The sequence below is a fragment of the Monodelphis domestica genome, chromosome 2, assembly GCF_027887165.1.
Source record: "Monodelphis domestica isolate mMonDom1 chromosome 2, mMonDom1.pri, whole genome shotgun sequence".
Taxonomy (NCBI): domain Eukaryota; kingdom Metazoa; phylum Chordata; class Mammalia; order Didelphimorphia; family Didelphidae; genus Monodelphis; species Monodelphis domestica.
The window spans coordinates 266,688,774-266,707,630 of NC_077228.1; the positions used below are offsets into that span (position 1 = coordinate 266,688,774).

General features: G+C 52.4%; 3 protein-coding genes and 1 non-coding gene across 20 annotated transcripts in view; 2 read left to right on the plus strand and 2 right to left on the minus strand.

The window, feature by feature from the left end:
- Positions 1-771, minus strand: part of LOC130457317 (translation initiation factor IF-2-like) — a 28,356-nt gene extending 27,585 nt beyond the window's left edge. The window contains exon 1 of the mRNA XM_056817890.1: positions 1-771. Within this exon, the coding sequence (XP_056673868.1) occupies positions 263-736 (474 nt within the window). The 5' untranslated portion in view covers positions 737-771 and the 3' untranslated portion in view covers positions 1-262.
- On the plus strand, positions 452-17,346 carry PRRC2A (proline rich coiled-coil 2A). 11 transcript variants are annotated; one of them, XM_056817881.1, is made up of 31 exons: positions 452-585; positions 2,712-2,886; positions 3,404-3,581; positions 3,858-3,957; positions 4,054-4,126; positions 4,545-4,688; positions 4,999-5,150; positions 5,305-5,381; positions 5,549-5,691; positions 6,093-6,183; positions 6,299-6,512; positions 6,982-7,456; positions 7,826-8,016; positions 8,302-8,599; positions 9,043-9,253; positions 9,501-11,342; positions 11,703-11,977; positions 12,219-12,349; positions 12,565-12,694; positions 12,795-12,880; positions 13,092-13,325; positions 13,449-13,577; positions 13,696-13,770; positions 13,858-14,025; positions 14,256-14,428; positions 14,524-14,734; positions 14,813-14,911; positions 15,122-15,334; positions 15,432-15,520; positions 15,607-15,703; positions 16,762-17,346. In XM_056817881.1, exons 2-31 carry the CDS (start codon positions 2,775-2,777, stop codon positions 16,801-16,803), a joined length of 6,453 nt encoding a protein of 2,150 aa, XP_056673859.1. In that variant the 5' UTR covers positions 452-585; positions 2,712-2,774; the 3' UTR covers positions 16,804-17,346. The 11 variants fall into 11 exon arrangements, with proteins under 11 accessions (XP_056673859.1, XP_056673861.1, XP_056673851.1 ...); XM_056817883.1 differs by having other exon boundaries at positions 14,346-14,428; XM_056817873.1 differs by lacking the exon at positions 16,762-17,346 and adding an exon at positions 15,785-16,182.
- LOC130457790 (small nucleolar RNA SNORA38) lies at positions 3,077-3,211 on the plus strand. Its single transcript, XR_008917064.1, has one exon. It is a non-coding gene; the product is annotated as a small nucleolar RNA SNORA38 (small nucleolar RNA).
- Positions 16,429-18,857, minus strand: part of BAG6 (BAG cochaperone 6) — an 18,521-nt gene continuing 16,092 nt past the window's right edge. For 5 of the 7 annotated variants that reach the window (XM_056817884.1, XM_016430950.2, XM_056817886.1 and 2 more), the window contains 8 exons: positions 18,706-18,808; positions 18,500-18,624; positions 18,180-18,326; positions 17,976-18,032; positions 17,726-17,869; positions 17,515-17,622; positions 16,999-17,145; positions 16,429-16,623 (listed from right to left, as the gene is read on the minus strand). In XM_056817884.1, coding sequence (XP_056673862.1) covers positions 16,528-16,623; positions 16,999-17,145; positions 17,515-17,622; positions 17,726-17,869; positions 17,976-18,032; positions 18,180-18,326; positions 18,500-18,624; positions 18,706-18,808 — 927 coding nt within the window. In that variant the 3' untranslated portion in view covers positions 16,429-16,527. The remainder of the gene's footprint in view (positions 16,624-16,998; positions 17,146-17,514; positions 17,623-17,725; positions 17,870-17,975; positions 18,033-18,179; positions 18,327-18,499; positions 18,625-18,705; positions 18,809-18,857) is intronic. The other 2 variants (XM_016430954.2, XM_056817885.1) reach the window with 1 other exon arrangement.

Below are 18,857 nucleotides of genomic sequence, written 5' to 3' on the forward strand. Positions count from 1 at the left end.
CTCCTTCCGCAGCTTACGCCAGACTTCTCCCAACCGCCGAACAGGCCGGCGCCGTGACCCCGCCCCTCCCGCACACCTCACGCCTCACGTCTTGGGCCGTAACGGCTGACTGAGGATGGGGGGGGGGTCTGCCACCCTAGCCAACCACAGTCCTGGCTACAGCTTACCCCACCCCTTTATGCAAATTATATCCTCACCATCACCCACACCCACCACTTGCTTGTCCCCATTTTTTGTTCCCCTCTTTCTTTTTTTTTCCTCTTCAGGGTTTTCCTTCTCTTCTTTTTTTTTTTTTTAAACGAACCTGCACTGAGATTAAAGAGTGGGGCCGGGTGGCGGGAACTCCGCCCATTATGCAAATGAGGGGGCGTGTCCCGGCGCGGAGGGAGGCGGGAGGTGGGGGGGGCGCTCCCGGGGGCGGCGGTTGCCCGGATGGGCCGTTAGTCGGAGCCGAGCCGCCGAGCGAGCGAGGGAGACGGGAGGAGCCGAAGCCGGCGCCATCCGCCGCCATCCGCCCCCGCCCCGCCGCCATCCCGCCCCGGGGAGCCCCAGACCCCGGCCCCGGACCCCCGCGCACCCGGCCAGGTGAGTCTGGGGGGCGCGCTGTGGGGCGGCCATCTCTTTCCCGGAGCGGGTGGCGTCCGGCGGCTGCGACGGAGGGGCTGGCGCTAGAGGCGGCGGCGGCGGCGGGGGGGAGGAGGTAGAAGCAGCAGCAGCCATCAGCCGCCGCCGCCATTTTGTCCTCTCGCTGCCGGGGCCCGGCCGCCCCTCCCCCCCGACACCCCCACCTCTTCCCGGTACCCCCATCCCCCCTCGGCCCCCTCCCCCCTTCCCAGGGGAATGATAACCTGTTTCAGCTTCTAGCGGGGCCACCCTTGCTTCCATTCCAGGTGTACCCCCATCTCCCTCAACTAGGGGTAACACCTTCCCCTGCAAAAACAACCCCCTCTCTATTCCCTTCCTCCATATTGTCCCCCGGACCCCCTCGACTAGCTCTTTCTTGGCTCTCGGGGACTTAGCCTTCCTCCAGGCTGCCGGGTCTCATCCCCCCTCCCCGTGTCACCTCATTTCCCCTCCTTCCGGGTCTCCCCTCTCCCTTTAAGCCACTATGATCTCGGAACCCCAAGATATTCTCTATCCCCCACACACGCACACTTAACCTTCCTGTCGCACAATTTCCAGTTTCCTTACCTACCTCTTTGCATGTGTCCCTTGTTCCCTTTTTCTTCATCTCATCCCTAAACTTCACCATCTCCCACCTAGAGCCCATATGTCACTCCTTCCCCCCCTCTGCCCCCCTTTAATCTCTTTTCTCTGCCCAATTGGACATTTCACTTCCCCTCCTCACGGTTTTGCCACCTCCTCTGGTAAAAGTAGATCACTTTAAACACTGGTAGCCCACTGTGAGTAAGTTCCTCTTTGAAATGATTCCCCCTTTCTGAGTATGGGCCAGTCCTTTCCCTTGGGAATAACTTCCTGAGATGTACATGGCTATTTACACTCTTATTTTGCTTTCTGTAAGGAGCTAAAAATCCTCTTATTTTTCTCAAAGAATATTCCATCCCCCTCCCCCTTCCTCCAGCTTGACAAAAAGCAAGTTGTGCCTCCCATCCTTTGGGCCCAATCCCAGTGGCAGCCCCTAAAGGAAGGGAATGTGCTGCCTCCCCTCCCCCACACATGGCAGTCATAGTGCGTCTAGGGAAGTGGGAATAAGGAATCCTGGGCCTGAGGATAGAGGAGCAGCCATGAGTTTCGAATTTTTTAACTCTGAGAAGGGAGGAATTAAGAGGGAAGGTCCTGGGGTTGTGAGAGCCAACACTGGCCCAAGATAGGGGAATTTCCAAGTGGTCCATAATTGCTTTATTTCTTCACAATCTGGATTTGGGAAGATAAAGTTGACTGGTGCCTTACCCCAGAATCTGGGTCTGCAGTATCCTGGACTCTTCAGGGCCTTGGCTATAAATCAGGCAGTTAGTCGTCGTTCCGGTAGTTTGGGTGCTTCAGTCAGAGAGTGTGGGTGAACACTGATTGTTCATTTGAGCATTTCTCAGACACCAACCCCCATTCTGGCTGGGCAAGCTCATAAAATTCCCAAACTCCCAGCATCCCTCTTTCCTAACCCTCCCCAGATGGGACAGAAGGCATGCTGGGAATAGAGCCTGGGGCTCTGAGCCCTGAGACAGAGCTAAGGAGTTTCAAACTGAATGGAGGGTTCTGGTTTGAAAAGTGATGGGACTGAGATTTTTGGTTTTTTGAGCTATTGATTATTTAGGATTTCTCTGAAATAAGGATTAATGTATCTACTTCCTTTGAGGGAAAGAAATGTTCTTGTTGATGGAATACAGAACTAAGAGAGAAAGAAGAGACTTGATATTTTCCTTAGAACTCTAAGATGAAGTTAAGTTTCTAATATTCCTTTCCCACCACCTTTAATAATCTATGGCTTTTCCTTGTGGTGGCAGAGGATGAGAGTAGGAAGATCAATGTTGAAAGGTAACAGGATTTGAAATTCATATCTCCCTGACTGAGTTTGGATGGTATGAGAAACTTATTTCATTGTCTGAAGGTGATAAAAAAGCTAAAATTTTAAATAAAAGAATGAGCTAGGGGCCAGGATATCTTTGATTCTGAAAGAAGTGAGAGTTGGGCATAGCCCTCCTCTTTGGTTCCTGAAAGAACGGGGAATAAGGTGCCTGGAACCCCACCTGCAGGCTCCAGCACGTTTCGGGGGAGGCGCCTGCAGGACCCAACGTACTCAATGAGCTTCCAGCGCGATGTCCGATCGCTCGGGGCCGACTGCCAAGGGGAAGGATGGAAAGAAGTATTCCTCGCTCAACCTGTTTGATACATACAAGGGCAAGTCCTTAGAGATCCAGAAACCCGCTGGTGAGGGCCCTTATGGGAATGTTGCTGTGGAGGGTGAGGGGGAAGAAATGATGGGAGTGCTCACGGTCTTTTGGGAGAACCAGACATAGTGGAGACATGGGAGGCCAAAAGGACACAGAAGACTTAGCAGGTCCACTCTAGGGATAGAGAAGGAGGGGATAGATACCTGATTCTGGATAGGAGTTATTTTACCTCCCACAAAGGCGTGTCTGTGGCTTCCCATCCATAGATACGTAAGAACTGGAGGCAAAGAAATGAGGATTAGGAAAAGTTCAAGACTGGCTTACTCAACCCTTGCTGGTCTAGGACTTCCTGTCCAACAATAATTCTGAGGAGGTTAGAGTCTCAGCCCTAAATCCCAGAGATGAGGGTATTAATAGGTTTTGTGGTAAATTGGGCCCTTCATCAAAGAGAGGTATAAATTGTGAGTGTTTGGCATTGGAGTCTCCTAAATCTGAGCCAGTTCTCTCATGGGCTAGGTTGAAGCACTCCTGACCCTTTTCTACCTTTCCTCTAGTTGCTCCTCGACATGGCTTACAGAGTCTTGGGAAAGTTGCCATCGCCCGGCGCATGCCACCCCCAGCCAATCTGCCGAGTCTGAAAGCCGAAAACAAAGGCAATGACCCCAATGTCTCGCTAGTGCCGAAAGACGGGACAGGATGGGCAAGCAAACAGGAGCAGCCCGACCCCAAGAGGTGTGGGGAACAGAGAAGAGATATTCGGACTTCAGCTTTTCTCATAGGGGATTTGGTGTAATAGAATTGGGGTTTGAACTAATTCTTTATGAACAAATAGGAGAACCAGAAGCAAGAACATGGGGACCTGAAGAGGGTTGGGCCTGAGTTTTTGTCACACATGGAGAGAAAAACAGATAAAGGAACATGTAGCTTTCTAATTTTGATTGTGAAACTGTCTTCTCTAAATGAATAGGAGAGATGGCCTAACCCTTCTGTCCTTCTATCTCCCTCCAGTTCCGATGCCTCAACTGCTCAGCAGCCGGAATCGCAGCCACTGCCGGCTTCACAGACGCCTGCCTCCAGCCAACCGAAACGCCCCCCAGCAGCCCCCGAGGTATTATTGAGAGAGGTTCAACCATATTTGGGATAAAGAAGAAAGGCATCTGAGACCAGCCATTAGCTCACTTTTCAATTTCCTTTCTTCCAACAGAACGCCCCTTCGGTTCCAAGCGGGGTAAAGTCCTGGGCACAAGCCAGTGTCACCCATGGAGCGCACGGGGATGGTAAGTTGGGGACATTGGAGTACTCTTCTGAATGAAGAACAGATTGTGTATGTTTCCTTTTCAATGGTCCTTAATTTCCTCCTCCTGTTTAGTAACCCTCTTTTTAAGGCCTGGCTTCCATGATGGTGGCCATTCCCTCCTTAGAGGCTGTCAGAGATTTGGTTGGGATTTTTTTGGTCATTCCCTTATTATTTAATCCATGTTCATTTCCCAAATCTCTCGTGTTAGGCTTTTAAGGAAAAAATAGAAGATTCCTTACCAGAGCTAGCTCTCCTTGGGTGAAGGAACCCACATATCCACTCTGAATTAGGGGCAGGGAGAGAGATTCTAGTCTAAAATCTGATAATTTAGTATTTAACAGATGTTTGATGTGTTTGATCATACTGAGGTCTTTCTGTCCTTCACTCATCTCTTACAGGTGGAAGGGCATCAAACCTACTGTCACGATTCTCTCGAGAGGAATTTCCGACCCTGCAGGCGGCTGGCGACCAGGACAAGGCTGCCAAGGAAAGGGAGTCTGCCGAACAGTCGTCTGGGCCCGGACCAAGCCTCCGCCCCCAAAGTGTGTCCCATTTTTTTTTTAAATTGATTACTACTTTTTAAATGACTGTTTTCACTACCCATTGTCCCTTCCTCCCCCTTTGCAAGGGGTGACTCAAAATTACTTCTTTGTTCTGTTATTCTTGACCTATATGGTGTTTCCCATGCATCCTTTCCCCAAAGGCCATAGTTTCTCTTCCAGAACCAGAGGCTGATGTGATCAGCTTTGTTCTTGCCTGTTCTTTTTATCCATGTTCACTTGCTCTTGGTAGTTATGTCTCTTTGTTTTTCTTTTCCTTTCTTTCTGTCTCTAACCCTCAAACTTGTAACAGATTCCACAACTTGGAGGGATGGAGGTGGGCGGGGCCCTGATGAGCTGGAGGGCCCGGACTCCAAACTCCATCATGGTCACGACCCCCGGGGGGGGCTCCAGCCCTCCGGCCCTCCCCAGTTCCCTTCCTACCGCGGGATGATGCCGCCCTTTGTGAGTTGTGGGTCTTGAGAGAAGGGGATCTTGGTGGACTAGTAAATAAGGGGATAGCAAGAGGGTTGGAACAGGTTTTTGGAAAGGAAGGTTGGAGGGGAGGGTTGGAACTTTTGGATTCCCTTCTAAGCACGAGTTTTGGGACCTCTTGCAGATGTACCCCCCATATCTCCCGTTCCCTCCTTATGGACCACAGGGGCCTTACCGATACCCTACTCCTGATGGGCCCAGGTGAGAGAACTGGGCTTGGACCTGGGGTGGAAGGGTTGTGGGACTGAGGGTTAAGATATGTAGAGTTTGGGAGACTGGACAGACTGGGACCTGAGGGAAGGAGATGCATGTCCTAGGAAACAGAGCCCCATTTAGAGGTGTAATCCATTCACATACCCTTAATGCAGCCGATTCCCCCGGCTGGCTGGCCCCCGGGGCTCAGGTCCCCCCATGCGCCTGGCAGAGCCTGTGAGCCGACCCTCCATCCTCAAGGAGGATAACCTCAAGGAATTTGACCAGCTGGATCAGGAGAATGATGACGGTTGGGCGGGTGAGTGGAGAATCCAAGGAGAACTGGACAAAGGGAATCTATGAAACAGGATCTGCTGGGAGAAAAAAGCTAGGCTCAATGAGGGCAAAGTTAAGCTCTTTCAGGAGTTTGGGGGGGTGGAAGTACCAATGGTGAAGAGTTTGGGTAATGAGGGGTGGTAATGGAGGTACTTTGAGGGGTCAGTTGGAATGGGAGACGATGGGGAAAGAGAGACGAGATGAAAGAGGGAAGAACATCAGTCTTTACAGAAATTGAAATAATGTAGTATATTCATCTCTACTACCCCTTTTCTCCAAGTCTTGGTCCCAACCTTAAGGGGAATCATAGGCAAATGTTTCAAGCCAAAACTACCAAGGTCCCAGTGGAAGACTGTATTTACCATCTGTGCCCTCTCCCCTCAGGGGCCCATGAGGAGGTAGACTACACAGAAAAGCTCAAGTTCAGCGATGAGGAGGATGGTCGTGATTCTGATGAAGAGGGAGCAGAGGGCCAGTGAGTGGGTGTGGAGGGTGGGGGCATTCTGATTCTCTGAACTCTGAGCATTTGTGGTTCTTGGAGTAAATCACTTTTGGTCATGGGGACATTTCCCTTGTTCCTCTTCCCACAGCAAGGAGTCTCGTCCTTCCAGTGAGGATCGGCCCCCTGACACAGAAAACAAAAAGGGCTGTTCCTCTGGCAGTGAGCCACCTCCTCCCAAGACAGCCTGGACAGAGACCTCCCGGCCTCCTGAGGCAGAGCCTGGGCCTCCTGCCCCTAAACCTCCCCCACCCCCACCTCACAGAGGCCCCACCGGGAATTGGGGACCCCCTGGAGACTATCCAGTGAGTTTTGACAAGAAGCATTGTGGAAAAAAGAATGTCTTTTCACGTGAAGGGAAATAGCTTGTACAAAGTGCAGCATAGGTGTATGAGAAAGCCAAGATTGTTTGAGGAGAGGGCAGAGCACTGTGTAAAGGTCCTCTCTATGTAAATCCCTTGCTTAGAACTTCTCTAACTTTGGGCAAGTTCCATTCCTTTGAGCTTCTGTTTTCTCCTCTCTAAAATAAGTGAGTCAAATCAGGAGATCTAAGGCCCTTTCTAACACATGGTAGCATTCTTCAAGAATGTTAAAGGAAGAAGTAGTTGTGAAGTCAAGAGTAAAATAGTGAGGAATGGCTGAAGATGGATTAAGTTAGGAGGAGGGAATGTTTAGGTGATATGGTAGAATGATGGAGCCAGAGAGCTAGAATATTGGTGAAAGAAGGGTAAAGTTATGCAGAAGTGAGTATCTGATATTTGTCTTCATCCTTAGGATCGTGGGGGCCCACCCTGTAAGCCACCAGCACCTGAAGATGAGGATGAAGCTTGGCGGCAGCGTCGAAAGCAGTCATCATCAGAGATCTCTCTAGCAGTAGAGCGAGCACGAAGGCGACGAGAAGAGGAGGAAAGGCGGATGCAGGAGGAGCGGCGGGCAGCCTGTGCAGAGAAGCTCAAGCGACTGGATGAGAAGTTTGGGGCACCTGACAAACGACTCAAAGCAGAGCCTTCTGCCCCCCCTGCTGCCCCACCTACCCCAGCTCCACCCCCTGCCCCCTCCAAAGAACCCCCAGCACCTCCTGCACCACCTCCAGTGCTAGTTCCACCTGCTGAAAAGGAGCCTGAAGAGCCAGCTCTGGTCCCTGCCCCTGTCCAGCCTGCCCCTGCCCCTGTCTTGGCTCCAGTTCCCACCCTGGTGAGCGGGGGCAGCAATAGCAGTACTAGCAGCAGCAGCTTTGATGCTAGCCCAGGTATGGGGTACATAACCAGGTGAATATTCCTAATTTGTGGGGTTATTTTGACTGGTTTGGGGCCAGGGAACAGTGGTAGGATGAAAAAAGAGCCTTCTCCCCTTGTGATTTAGGAAGGGACAATTTAATGAAGTAAATAATCTCTTGAGTGAGTCAACTTGGAAATTGGTTTGGCAAGGAAGGTAGTAAGGGCTTATAGAGAAGATATTAACATTGTCTTGGTGAACACTATCTGTAAAGGGAGGGTTTCCTGGTTCTGACTATAAGAAAGCTCTTCTTTGTTTTGATGGGAGAAATATGGTAATTGTTCAGCATAGATAAGAATCTGTTTGCCTGAGCCACCTTGATTTTCCTCTGTTTTCAATTTAGTGGAGCCTCCACAACCACCAAAGGAAGGCCCTGAGCCACCAGAAGAGGTCCCCCCACCTACCACACCCCCAGCTCCCAAGGTGGAACCCAAAGTTGATGGAGCTGGGCCAACACGACAGCCCCCTAACCAGGGACTAGGCTATCCCAAATACCAGAAGTCGCTGCCTCCCCGATTCCAGCGTCAGCAGCAAGTGAGCTTGAGGCCTTTTCCCTTAGGGCTCCCCATCTCTCCAATTTCACCAATGTTTACAGTGATCATTGACCACTTTCTGATATTTGTCTCCAATTTTGTCTGTATCTTGTTTCATTTTCATCTAATTTAGGCTTTTGTTCTCTCCCAGTTTCTTTGGCCACTTGATGTTTCCAAGCCTCGATTTCCTTCTCTCATTCATTCCACTCTCCACCACCTATAGACTTATCCCTGTGCTCCTTTCTACTAATGGAATCGTTTGGGTTTTTCCCTCCACTTTTTCTAGGAGCAGCTTTTGAAGCAGCAACAGCAACAACAGTGGCAGCAACACCAACAGGGTCCCACCCCTCCTGCTCCAGTGCCCCCATCACCTCCACAGCCTGTGGCCATGGGTGCTGTGCCACCCCCCCAGGCTCCACCCCCACCACCCAAGGCCCTATACCCTGGCTCACTGGGCCGGCCACCACCAATGCCCCCAATGAACTTTGACCCTCGTTGGATGATGATCCCACCCTACATGGATCCCAGACTGCTTCAGGGGAGACCCCCCCTGGATTTTTATCCTCCGGGTGTGCATCCCTCTGGTAAGAAATGGGCTTTGTTATAAATAGATCAGTGAAAGAAGGGGGAGAATAAGATCATCTCTATTAGGGATAGGAAGATTTTTGTGTGTGTCCCATTGGTTTTAATAGATGACTGATTTTTTTTTAAAAAGAATTCTTGATTTTCAACAAGAAGTTTTGCAGAGGGGGCAGCTGGGTAGCTCAGTGGAGAGCCAGGTCCTAGGTTCAAATCTGACCTCAGACACTTCCCAGCTGTGTGACCCTGGGCAAGTCACTTAACCCTGCCCTTGCCTAGCCCTTACCACTCTTCTGCCTTGGAAACAATATACAGTGTTGATTCTAAGATGGAAGGTATGGGTTTAAAAAAAAAAGTTTTGCAGAGTTATAAATGGTTGTACCCATTATAATGAGAATGTTGGTGCCAAGGACCCATTCTTTTTCCTAACCACCATCCCTTACGTCAGGTCTAGTTCCTCGGGAGCGCTCAGATAGTGGGGGCTCAGGTTCAGAGCCTTTTGATCGGCACGCACCTCCCCTCCTAAGGGAACGTGGCACCCCACCGGTGGACCCAAAGCTAGCTTGGGCAGGAGATGTCTTTGCCACTGCACCTGCTGACAACCGCCCACTCACCTCCCCACTTCGACAGGCCCCAGAAGAGGATGATAAAGGCATACGGTGAGTTGAGATGGGGAAGAAAGCCCAAGTCCTTGTAGAGTTCATAGACTCAGCAAATATAACTTAAAACCTTTTTTCTGAGTGGGAATAATTGGTTAGCCTGTTGTATGCTCTTGGGGAGAAGGGAAGGTTCAAATTGCTGCAAATAGTATCACCACAATAAATCCTAACTCCGTTTTCATATCCCAATATGCTGATTCTATACCTTTTTTTTTCTACTTTCCAATGTCGTTTTATTTCCATACAGGAGTGAGACCCCTCCAGCCCCTCCGCCACCACCCTACCTAGCAACTTATCCAGGCTTTCCTGAGAATGGAGCCCCTGGTCCCCCACTTTCCCGATTTCCTCTGGAGGAATCTGGCCCCCCAGGCCCTCGTCCGATCCCCTGGCCTACTGGTAATGATGAATCAGCCAAACTATCGATCCCACCCAAGAAGGAACCCCCTAAAGAAGAATCCCAACAACTAGGGGGACCAGAAACTGGGCGTAAACCCCCCCGGAGTGGTGGGGGTGGGGGCCAAGGCCCACCACCACCACGTCGTGAGAGCCGAACAGAAACCAGATGGGGTCCCCGCCCAGGTAGCAGCCGCCGTGGTGGACCACCTGAAGAACCAGGAGCACCCCCTCGACGTGCTGGGCCTATCAAAAAACCCCCACCCCCTACAAAGGCAGAAGAACTGCCTCCCAAGCCTCTGGAGCCAAGTGATGAAACCTCTAAGGTCTCAAAACCAGATGCTCTGAAGGTCTCCAAAGGGAAAACAGGAGGCCCCAAGGATACCCCTCCAGTTGGGACCCTGTCCCCTGCACCTCGACTTCGTCGGGATTACTCCTACGAGCGTGTAGGGCCAACTTCCTGCCGAGGCAGGGGCCGTGGAGAGTACTTTGCCCGGGGTAGGGGTTTCAGGGGGACCTATGGGGGAAGGGGCAGGGGTGCTCGAAGCCGAGAGTTCCGTAGCTACCGGGAATTCCGAGGTGATGATGGGCGTAGCAGTGGAACTGGAGGACCATCCCATCCCCCTCCTCCCCGAGGTCGAACAGCCAGTGAAACAAGGAGTGAAGGTTCAGAGTACGAAGAGATCCCTAAGCGGCGCCGGCAGCGGGGTTCGGAGACAGGCAGTGAGACACATGAGAGTGACTTAGCCCCCTCCGACAAGGAAGCCCCTCCAGCCAAGGAGGGGGCACCACCTCAAGTACCTGTAGCTCCCCCACAACCAGGAGCTCCACCGTCACCAGCTCCAGCCCGATTCCCTGCTACCCGGGGCGGTCGTGTTTTTACTCCTCGAGGTGTTCCATCACGAAGGGGTCGAGGGGGTGGTCGACCTCCTCCCCCTGCTGGTCCAGGTTGGAGCCCTCCAGCCAAGTCCCTGGCTCCCAAGAAACCCCCACCTGGCCCACTGCCACCAGGCAAGGAAGCCTCAAAGGAGAAATTGGTTCCAGGGCCTCTGCCACCCCAGGCTCGAGGTGCTGGTGGTGGCATAGAAGATGGGGAGCGTCCCCGGAGGAGGAGGCATGGACGGGCACAACAACAGGACAAGCCACCTCGATTTCGGAGACTCAAGCAAGAGAGGGAGAATGCAGCAAGGGGGGCTGAGGGAAAGGCTCCACCTTTGCCCCTTACCACCACACCACCTGGCCCTGAGGAAGTACCAACAGCAGCAGTGGTACCCCCACCTCCACGAAGAGCAGCTGCCAAATCACCAGACCTGTCAAACCAGAACTCAGACCAGGCCAACGAAGAGTGGGAGACAGCATCAGAGAGCAGTGATTTTGCCAGCGAACGTCGGGGAGACAAAGAGGCACCCCCACCTACCCTACTAGCCCCCAAGGTGGTGGGAACCCCTAGCAGTGGAGGTGGAGGGGTTGGGGCAAATCCTGGGGTCTCCTCCATGCCCCGAGGTGAGCTGAGCCAGAGAGCCAAAGACCTGAGCAAGCGGAGTTTCTCCAGTCAGCGACCTGGCATGGAACGACAGAACCGGCGCCCAGGACCAGGGGGAAAGACAGGTGGTGGCGGAGGCAGCGGGGTCCCTGGGGGGAGGGCTGGCCCTGGGCGAGGGGACAAAAGGAGCTGGCCCTCACCCAAGAACCGAAGGTGAGTAGAAACCAATACTCATGCCTAAGGGTTAGGGTGGACTTGGTGGTAAAGGGATTGGGAATGATTTGGGCCCCTGCAGGGATTCAAGAACGAGGTTGGTTTAAGGATTCCTAAGTGGAAGGAATAAGCACTAGAGCAGGCCCAGGATAAAGGTTGTTTCCAAACAACTGCTCCCCTAGTCCCAACACACAAGACTATTAGGGAAGGGAAGGGAGCATTTGAGGGAGACTATAGTACCTGGGCTTTAAGGCAACAGAATTTAAAGAGTAATTTAGATAGATAGCTGAATGCTTGGGAGAGGGCAGGGGCTTGGCCAGCACTAGGACTGATGCCATCCACCCCCTACCATATCCCCAGCCGACCCCCAGAGGAGCGTCCCCCGGGACTTCCCTTGCCTCCCCCACCCCCCAGCAGCTCTGCCGTCTTCCGCCTGGACAGAGTCATCCACAGCGACCCAGCTGGTATCCAGCAGGCTTTGGCCCAACTCAGCAGCCGACAGGGGGGTGCAGCTGCCCCAGGGGGCCCCCCGAGGCCCAAGCCAGGGGCCCCCCCAGCCCCTCAGGGCCCCTCTCCCCGGCCCCCAGCACGATTCGAGCCCCCAAGGGCCAGCAGCAACGGTGTAGGTGGCACCGGTGAGCTGGGAGAAATGGATTGGAGGTGGGGTGGGATGGTCAATACCTTTGTCACCAGAGGGAAAAATCCAAGTGGGAGGTGTATGTATATATTGAGGGCCCAAAGTGCTAGGATCTCCTTTCCCCTACTCCCTACCCACCCTCCCACCCTCCCCCACCCCCACAAAGTAAAGGTTGGGATGGTAAAAAGACCCTAGGACTCTGGATCCATATGCTACCAGGTTTTCCCCATTTTTCTCAGAGCCCCACTTTGCGGAGCCAGGGCCATTGGTGAGGGGGGTGAGTGGGACCTCCCGGGACTCTACTGGGGTTAATCCCTTCCCCCCCAAACGTCGTGATCGGCCTCCTCGAAAGCCGGAGCTGCTACAGGAGGTGAGAGGGGGCTGGGTCTATATTCTATTTTCATTGTCCTAAAGGTTTCTGGGCCTGCCCGCATCCTGAGCTTTTGGTATTGTCTCAGTCTTTCTTATTTTCTGTATACCATTTACCTCCATGTTATCCTACTGCTTCCTGTCTGTCCTATTTTTCATCCCATCTTTTCCCCTCCACCTTCATTATCTCCTTTTTTTTTATCTTTCTCCCTGTAGGAGTCTTTGCCTCCTCCTCATAGCCCTGGATTCCTAGGTCCCAAGCCAGAGGGACCCAATCCACGGGGAGAGCCCAGAGATGCAGGCACAGAGGCCCTGGCTCCCCATATCTGGAATCGTCTGCATACTAGTGAGTGGGATTGTGGTGGGAGATGAGATTTTGAAATGGCATAAAGCAGGCTCCAGGATTAATAACACCCCATCTAACTTTTCCCTCCTGGCCTCTTTAGCCGCCAGCCGAAAGAGTTATCGACCTGGCTCAGTGGAGCCCTGGATGGAGCCCCTCAGCCCTTTTGAAGATGTGGCTGGCACAGAGGTGAGCAAGATGGGGGAATCTGGGCATCTAGAGTGGGGATATCCATAAAGGCTGACCACTCTACTGCCTCACATTCAATATGATGTCTGTACGTGTTCAGATCTCCTATGTGTTCATCCTTCATCTGTCTGTCCTTCGTCTATGGGGTGACTTGGGAAGACTGTATTTCAGTTGGAGACTGATTACTTTCTTCTCCCCCATCCCATGCCAGATGAGCCAGTCTGACAGTGGGGTGGATCTGAGTGGCGACTCTCAGGTTTCATCAGGCCCCTGCAGCCAGCGAAGTTCCCCTGATGGGGGACTAAAGGGGACAGGGGAGGGTGCACCCAAGCGGCCTGGAGGCCCCTCACCCCTGAGCACTGCCCCTGGTGAGGGTCCACCTGGCTCTGAACCCTCCGATCCTCCAAGGAGACGTCCTCCTGCCTCCCGTGATGGGGACAAGAAGGTAACAGGGATCAAGAAAAGAAGGGAGGTGCAACCTGTAATACAGTCCCTCACTTCCACCTTTGCCCTGAAAGGCACTGAGCACCCCTGATTTTAGTCTTTTTTGTTATCTTGCCTACCCTAGGAGCCACCTCTGCCCCCTGGCCCCATAGGCACAGAACGATCCCAGCGAGCAGATCGAGGACCGGAGCCTGGTCCCCTTCGGCCCTCTCACAGACCTGGTCCCCCTATCCAATTTGGAACCAGTGACAAGGTTTGTCTGGAGCTGGACATTGGGAGCTTTGGTTGAGGGATAGAGGATGGGCTGGAGGGAAAAAGTTCAGGAAGTTGATGTCTTTCCAATATCCTCTTCTACCCTTCTGTGGTCTCAGGACTCTGACCTCCGCCTGGTGGTGGGAGACAGCTTAAAGCCAGAGAAGGAGTTGCCACAATCTGGGCCTGAGGTGGTAAGTAGGTGGTGGAAAGGCCAGGTATTTGGGAGAAGAGAGGATAATGCCTGGCTTCCTCATATGACATGGTGGCCCTTTTCTCAGCCTGCTCCAGTACCTCGAGACTGGGAATTGCTCCCCTCTGGTCCCACTTCAGCTGAGCCAACATCCAAAAATCTGGGCCCCAGCCATTGTGGCCCAGATCCCAACCCCTCGGGTCCCCGCCTATACCCTGAGGTCTTCTACAGCAGCCCAGGGCCTCCAGGCACCCAGGTATGTTCCAACCCCACTCCATCCCCAAAACACAACAAAACACCTTTTGTAGCATTCCTTAGATATCTTTATCAGAATTCTGACCACCAGTCTTCCCTAGCTATTCTTTTCACCTAATTTACTTTTTGTGTCAGGTCACTTATTAACTTGAAGCAATGCAATGCTTAGCACATAGCAGATTCCCAGTAAACATTTTCTGAATGAACAGATACTGTACTTGCTTCTCACAGGCACATCCTCATCACTGGTTGTGTGATATCTCATGTAGGGGCGTAAATGGCCCTGCCAAGAGCCTTCCCTGCTTCACTTTTTTCCCTCAGGTCCCAGGGGGAACAGTGGACTCTCAGCTGCACCCCACCAATGGTGGATTCCGCCCAGGGACCCCTTCGCTGCACCCCTATAGGTAAAGAAAGACAAGGAACCTAGGTACCTCAAGAAGTCAAAGTAGGGATTTGTAACTGAACTTGACACTTTACACCCGTTCTCTTTCCTCCTCAGGTCACAGCCCCTCTATTTACCCCCTGGCCCAGCCCCTGCTTCAGCACTGCTTTCGGGAGTAGCCCTTAAAGGCCAGTTCCTGGATTTCTCAGCATTGCAGGCAGCAGAGCTGGGGAAGCTGCCAGCTGGGGGTGTCCTTTATCCCCCACCTTCCTTCCTCTACCCACCGGCCTTCTGCCCCAGTCCCCTGCCTGACCCCCCTTTACTGCAGGTAAGAAATAGAATGTTGGTGTGGGGCATCATGGTTGGGGATTTGGGGACCCTGAGCTATGAAGCCCCTTCTTTCCAGGTGCGTCAGGACCTGCCATCCCCTTCAGATTTCTACTCTGCTCCTCTGCAGCCTGGTGGCCAAAATGGCTTCCTGCCCCCGGCTGCCCCCACCCAGCAGGTAGCACCCCATGTCTCCCTCCGGTTGTATTAGCTGTTTTCTTTTCAGCTTCCCTTACAAGTCTTTCCATAGAGCTGGTCTTAAATAGCCTGTCTTTTATTTTCCTGCTTCTAGACCTTGTAAACCCAAGAAAATCTCATTTCTCTTTACCAGGGTTTAGAGTTTTTTTCAGAATTTTCCTTGGCCAGACTTACTCAATTTCTCCTATAGATGCTGCTGCCAGTAGTGGAATCCCAGCTACCAGTGGTGAACTTCAGCTCCCTGCCTCCAGCTCCACCTCCTGCCCCACCTCCACTTTCCCTGCTGCCTGTGGGCCCTGCCCTACAGCCCCCCAGTCTGGCTGTCCGGCCCCCACCTGCTCCGGCAGCCCGGGTGCTACCCTCACCCGCCCGGCCCTTCCCTCCCAGCTTGGGGAGAGCAGAGGTGAGAGGCTAGGAGTTTAAGGGGGAAATGAAATTTTAAATTGTGGAGCCTGAAAGCAGGTCCTGAGGTTTTTTCTCTCTTCACCTTTCCCCTGTAGCTGCACCCAATGGAACTAAAGCCGTTCCAGGATTATCGAAAACTGAGCAACCTCGGGGGACCTGGGGCTCGAACCCCCCCAGCTGGAAGGTGAGAAGATGGGAGATTTTTAGCTTACCCCATGGAACTAGTCAACTCTAACAATCTGCCCCTGATGGTTCTTCTTCATTCTACAGGCCCTTCTCTGGTCTCAGCTCCCGACTCAAGGCCCCACCTACTGGATACAGTGGTGTCGGTGTCTTCCGAACCCAGCGCTTCGACCTCTACCAGCAGGTGAGGAAGATGAGACACCCCTTAGCCACTTGTCCTGACCTGTAAAATAAATACTACCCAAATCCTAACTCTTGCCCACAGTTTGGAAACTGGCCTACCCTCAATGATCCCCAAGTCTGTTTCTCACTCTCCCAGTTTGACTCCATGTGTACCTGCCCTCAGGCCTCCCCACCGGATGCCCTGCGCTGGATGCCGAAGCCCTGGGAGCGGGCAGGGCCACCCTCTCGTGAGGGTCCACCCCGGCGGGCAGAGGAGTCAGGGCCCCGTGGGGACAAGGATCCTGGGTTGCCCCCGCCCCGCTGAGGGAGCTGCCCCCCCCTGGGGCCTGTACATAGATATAAATATATAAGGGGGAAGGGGGCGGGTGGGGAGGGGTTGTGGGGCTGGGGCCTCCCTCCCCCTCCCCCCTCTTCCCCTGGGCCCCTATCCCTGGGGCCGTTTGTTTAAAAAAGAATAAAAGGATTTAAAAAAAATGTCCAAGTTGTTTAGAGAATGAATGTGAGGACAGATATTCCTCCTGAATGGCCATCAGAAGGAAAACGACAGAATTCATCCTGCTTCAAGCTCTTATTCCCAACTCCCAACCCCCAAAATGAGTTGGGCCATTGGGGGGGGGGGCGGGTGGACTGCAATCAGGTAAAATGAAGAAAAGTAATAGCAATGCAGTACCCAGCTTATAGAAGTTTGGGGAGGTGTCGACTTTTGTAGGGATAAAAACAGCCAAAGCCAGGAAAATCCGACTTTATTTCTTAAATACTGTGAATGGGGAGGGGAAGAGAGGTCCCTGGGAGAAGATGGTATGGGATTGGCCATCAAGCAAGAACCTAAGGGTCATCAGCAAAGGCCCTGTGGGTATTGGGGAAACGCTGGGGGCTGTAGTTGGGATCATCTTGAAGTCGTTTTTGGATGTCAGAACGGAGCTAGGAAGAAAAGAGCAAATGGGTTAAAAGCAGGGTAAAGGGCCCTTAGCATATGCCAACACTTCCTTCCCCCTTTAAACTTGTGTTCCACTAGGATAGCCATTCAGGAGACAAATCTTATCCATCTTCCCCATGCAGATTGTATATGGCAATATCGTTCACCAGAGGCATCCAAAATAATGACGGTGATCCGGCCCATCCCAGCTTATTTCCCCCTTGCTGACCTGATCTAATGGTCTCCACTTTGAGCCCACCCTCTTTTCCAAATGAACCTCCTGCCCTAGACCATTCCATTTCAGTTCTAGAAAAGGGAAGGACTGTCCCTAATGAAACTTTGCAATAAAGAATTTGCTATTCTGTTTTGAGAGGGTGCACCTGCTGCCTGTAGCTCTCCTGAACCTCTGGTGCCTCCAGGTCATGACTCAGGCTCTCCGAGCTAGTTAGAGGTCGGGCTCCAGCTGCCTTGGCTGCCCTGCTCACAGCCTCTGAGAGGAGCAGCTGAGGGCCCTCGCCCTGCATCGTCTAAGGAGAGAAGAATGGCTTTCAGCATCTCACCAGCTCTCCACCCCATCCCCCACCCCCCACCAAACTTAACAACTGAGTTTCCACACTAGCAGAGAAAAGGAAATGTCATGTGAATACATTTGGAGGGGGAGAATGCCAAGCTAGCAGATTGCCTGGCACCAAGTAGGTGCTCAATAAATGCTTATTGAATTATATTGACTTAGGCTCACATTTGCATTCACTGAAAAATGGGAGTGGGGGTGGTTGGGGGGTGGGGGTTAAACATAGAAAGGCAAAGAAATTGGCCTTATCACCCTCAAGCATAAATAAAGGAGCAGTATATCTTGAGGGCTTTAATACCATCTTCCAAGGGAAAGGGAGCCAAACCTTGCGTCTCTTGGCGGGCATGCCGCTGAGGTAGGCATCACTCAGGGGAGGCTGTGGTTTCACCTTTCTCTGGCTCTGGATATCCTGTTGGATGATTGGAACCCACTCCTGGAGAAAAGTCAGAAAATTAGGGAACATTCCACCCTGACCACTCCACAAAACCAGCACTTTAGGGAGCCACATTCCAACCCCAGCCACTCCGCACACTTACTGGAGGAACAGCAGCAGCCCAGGGCTCTGTCTCAGCTGTAGCTCCACCCTGGTCCTCCTGAGAAGTACCCTCAGGAGCAGGAGGTGGTCCCCTAGACATGGCCTCCTCTGCAGTAGTGCCAGGGGCTGGGGAGGCATTTTCCCGCTAGAAGAAAGGTGAGAAGAGTATTTACTGTATCTCAACTCTTGGCTTTCCTAATTCTTCCCCCATCACAAGGCACCCAGTTCCCAAAAGAACTCTTCCCCAATACCTGGGGTTCAGGAGTTCTCTCTGCTCCTTGGATTTCCATCGGTTCCTCAAGAACTGGCTGTGAAATTTGGTAGAGGGGAAGGGAGAGGTGATGGCTCTCCCCAAAGCAGTTTTTTTTCTCCCCAGTATAACCATGCCTTGTGTTCTCTCTCCATGTGTTTCTACACTATTAAGGGGCCCAAGCACAAGATCCTACAACCCTTACCTGGGAGGGATCTCCAGTTCTTCGAACATATCGCAGGACAGCATCAGGCCCTACAGGCATGTGCTCCAGCACAACTTGCAGCCGAAGCCCCATCATAGTTGTCAGCCAACTCACCAGGGATGGGTTCACCCCTCCAGACATACGGCGCTATATGAAAATAAATGAAAATCGATCATGATTCCTGCCACCCTGATACTTCTTATTCAGTCACTTTAGTACCTGGGTAGAGGAGTAAGGTGAGGGAATGGTATGGAATGGGTATGAAAGTCACAGGGAAAGATGGACTAGATAAAGGGTCCTAGAAGGAATCCATTTCTTACAATTCTACCATTGATGACATCTGTAAGTGCGCTCTGCTGTCCCCCTAAGCAATGCAGATTGAGGGCCAGACACTCGAACAGCCCCTGGTTACACAGCTCCAACAGCCGTGCCCCAAACCCACCATCTGTAGGAGAAAGGAGAAGTGTTGTTACCCCATCAGGCCTAATCCCCTATCCCTACCTTCCACAAAACCCCTGCCCCTGACCTGTGCAGTGAAGTACATGGGAAGCAATGCCATTGAATTGCTCCTGGAGAAACTCCAGGTTGGTCCTAGTGATGTCCACACCCGGCTGTACCTGCACAGAGGCCTAAGAAAGACAAAAGGTAAGATGGAAACAAGCTTAATGGCAATAGTTA

What these genes read in the sequence shown, in the direction of transcription:
- PRRC2A (XM_056817873.1), top strand. Translation starts at nt 2,775, where the DNA reads ATGTCCGATCGCTCGGGGCCGACTGCCAAGGGGAAGGATGGAAAGAAG. An exon ending in TCCGGGTGTGCATCCCTCTG is followed by an intron (nt 8,600 to 9,042) that starts GTAAGAAATGGG and finishes CCCTTACGTCAG; the next exon opens with GTCTAGTTCCTCGGGAGCGC. An exon ending in CCAGCTTGGGGAGAGCAGAG is followed by an intron (nt 15,335 to 15,431) that starts GTGAGAGGCTAG and finishes TTTCCCCTGTAG; the next exon opens with CTGCACCCAATGGAACTAAA.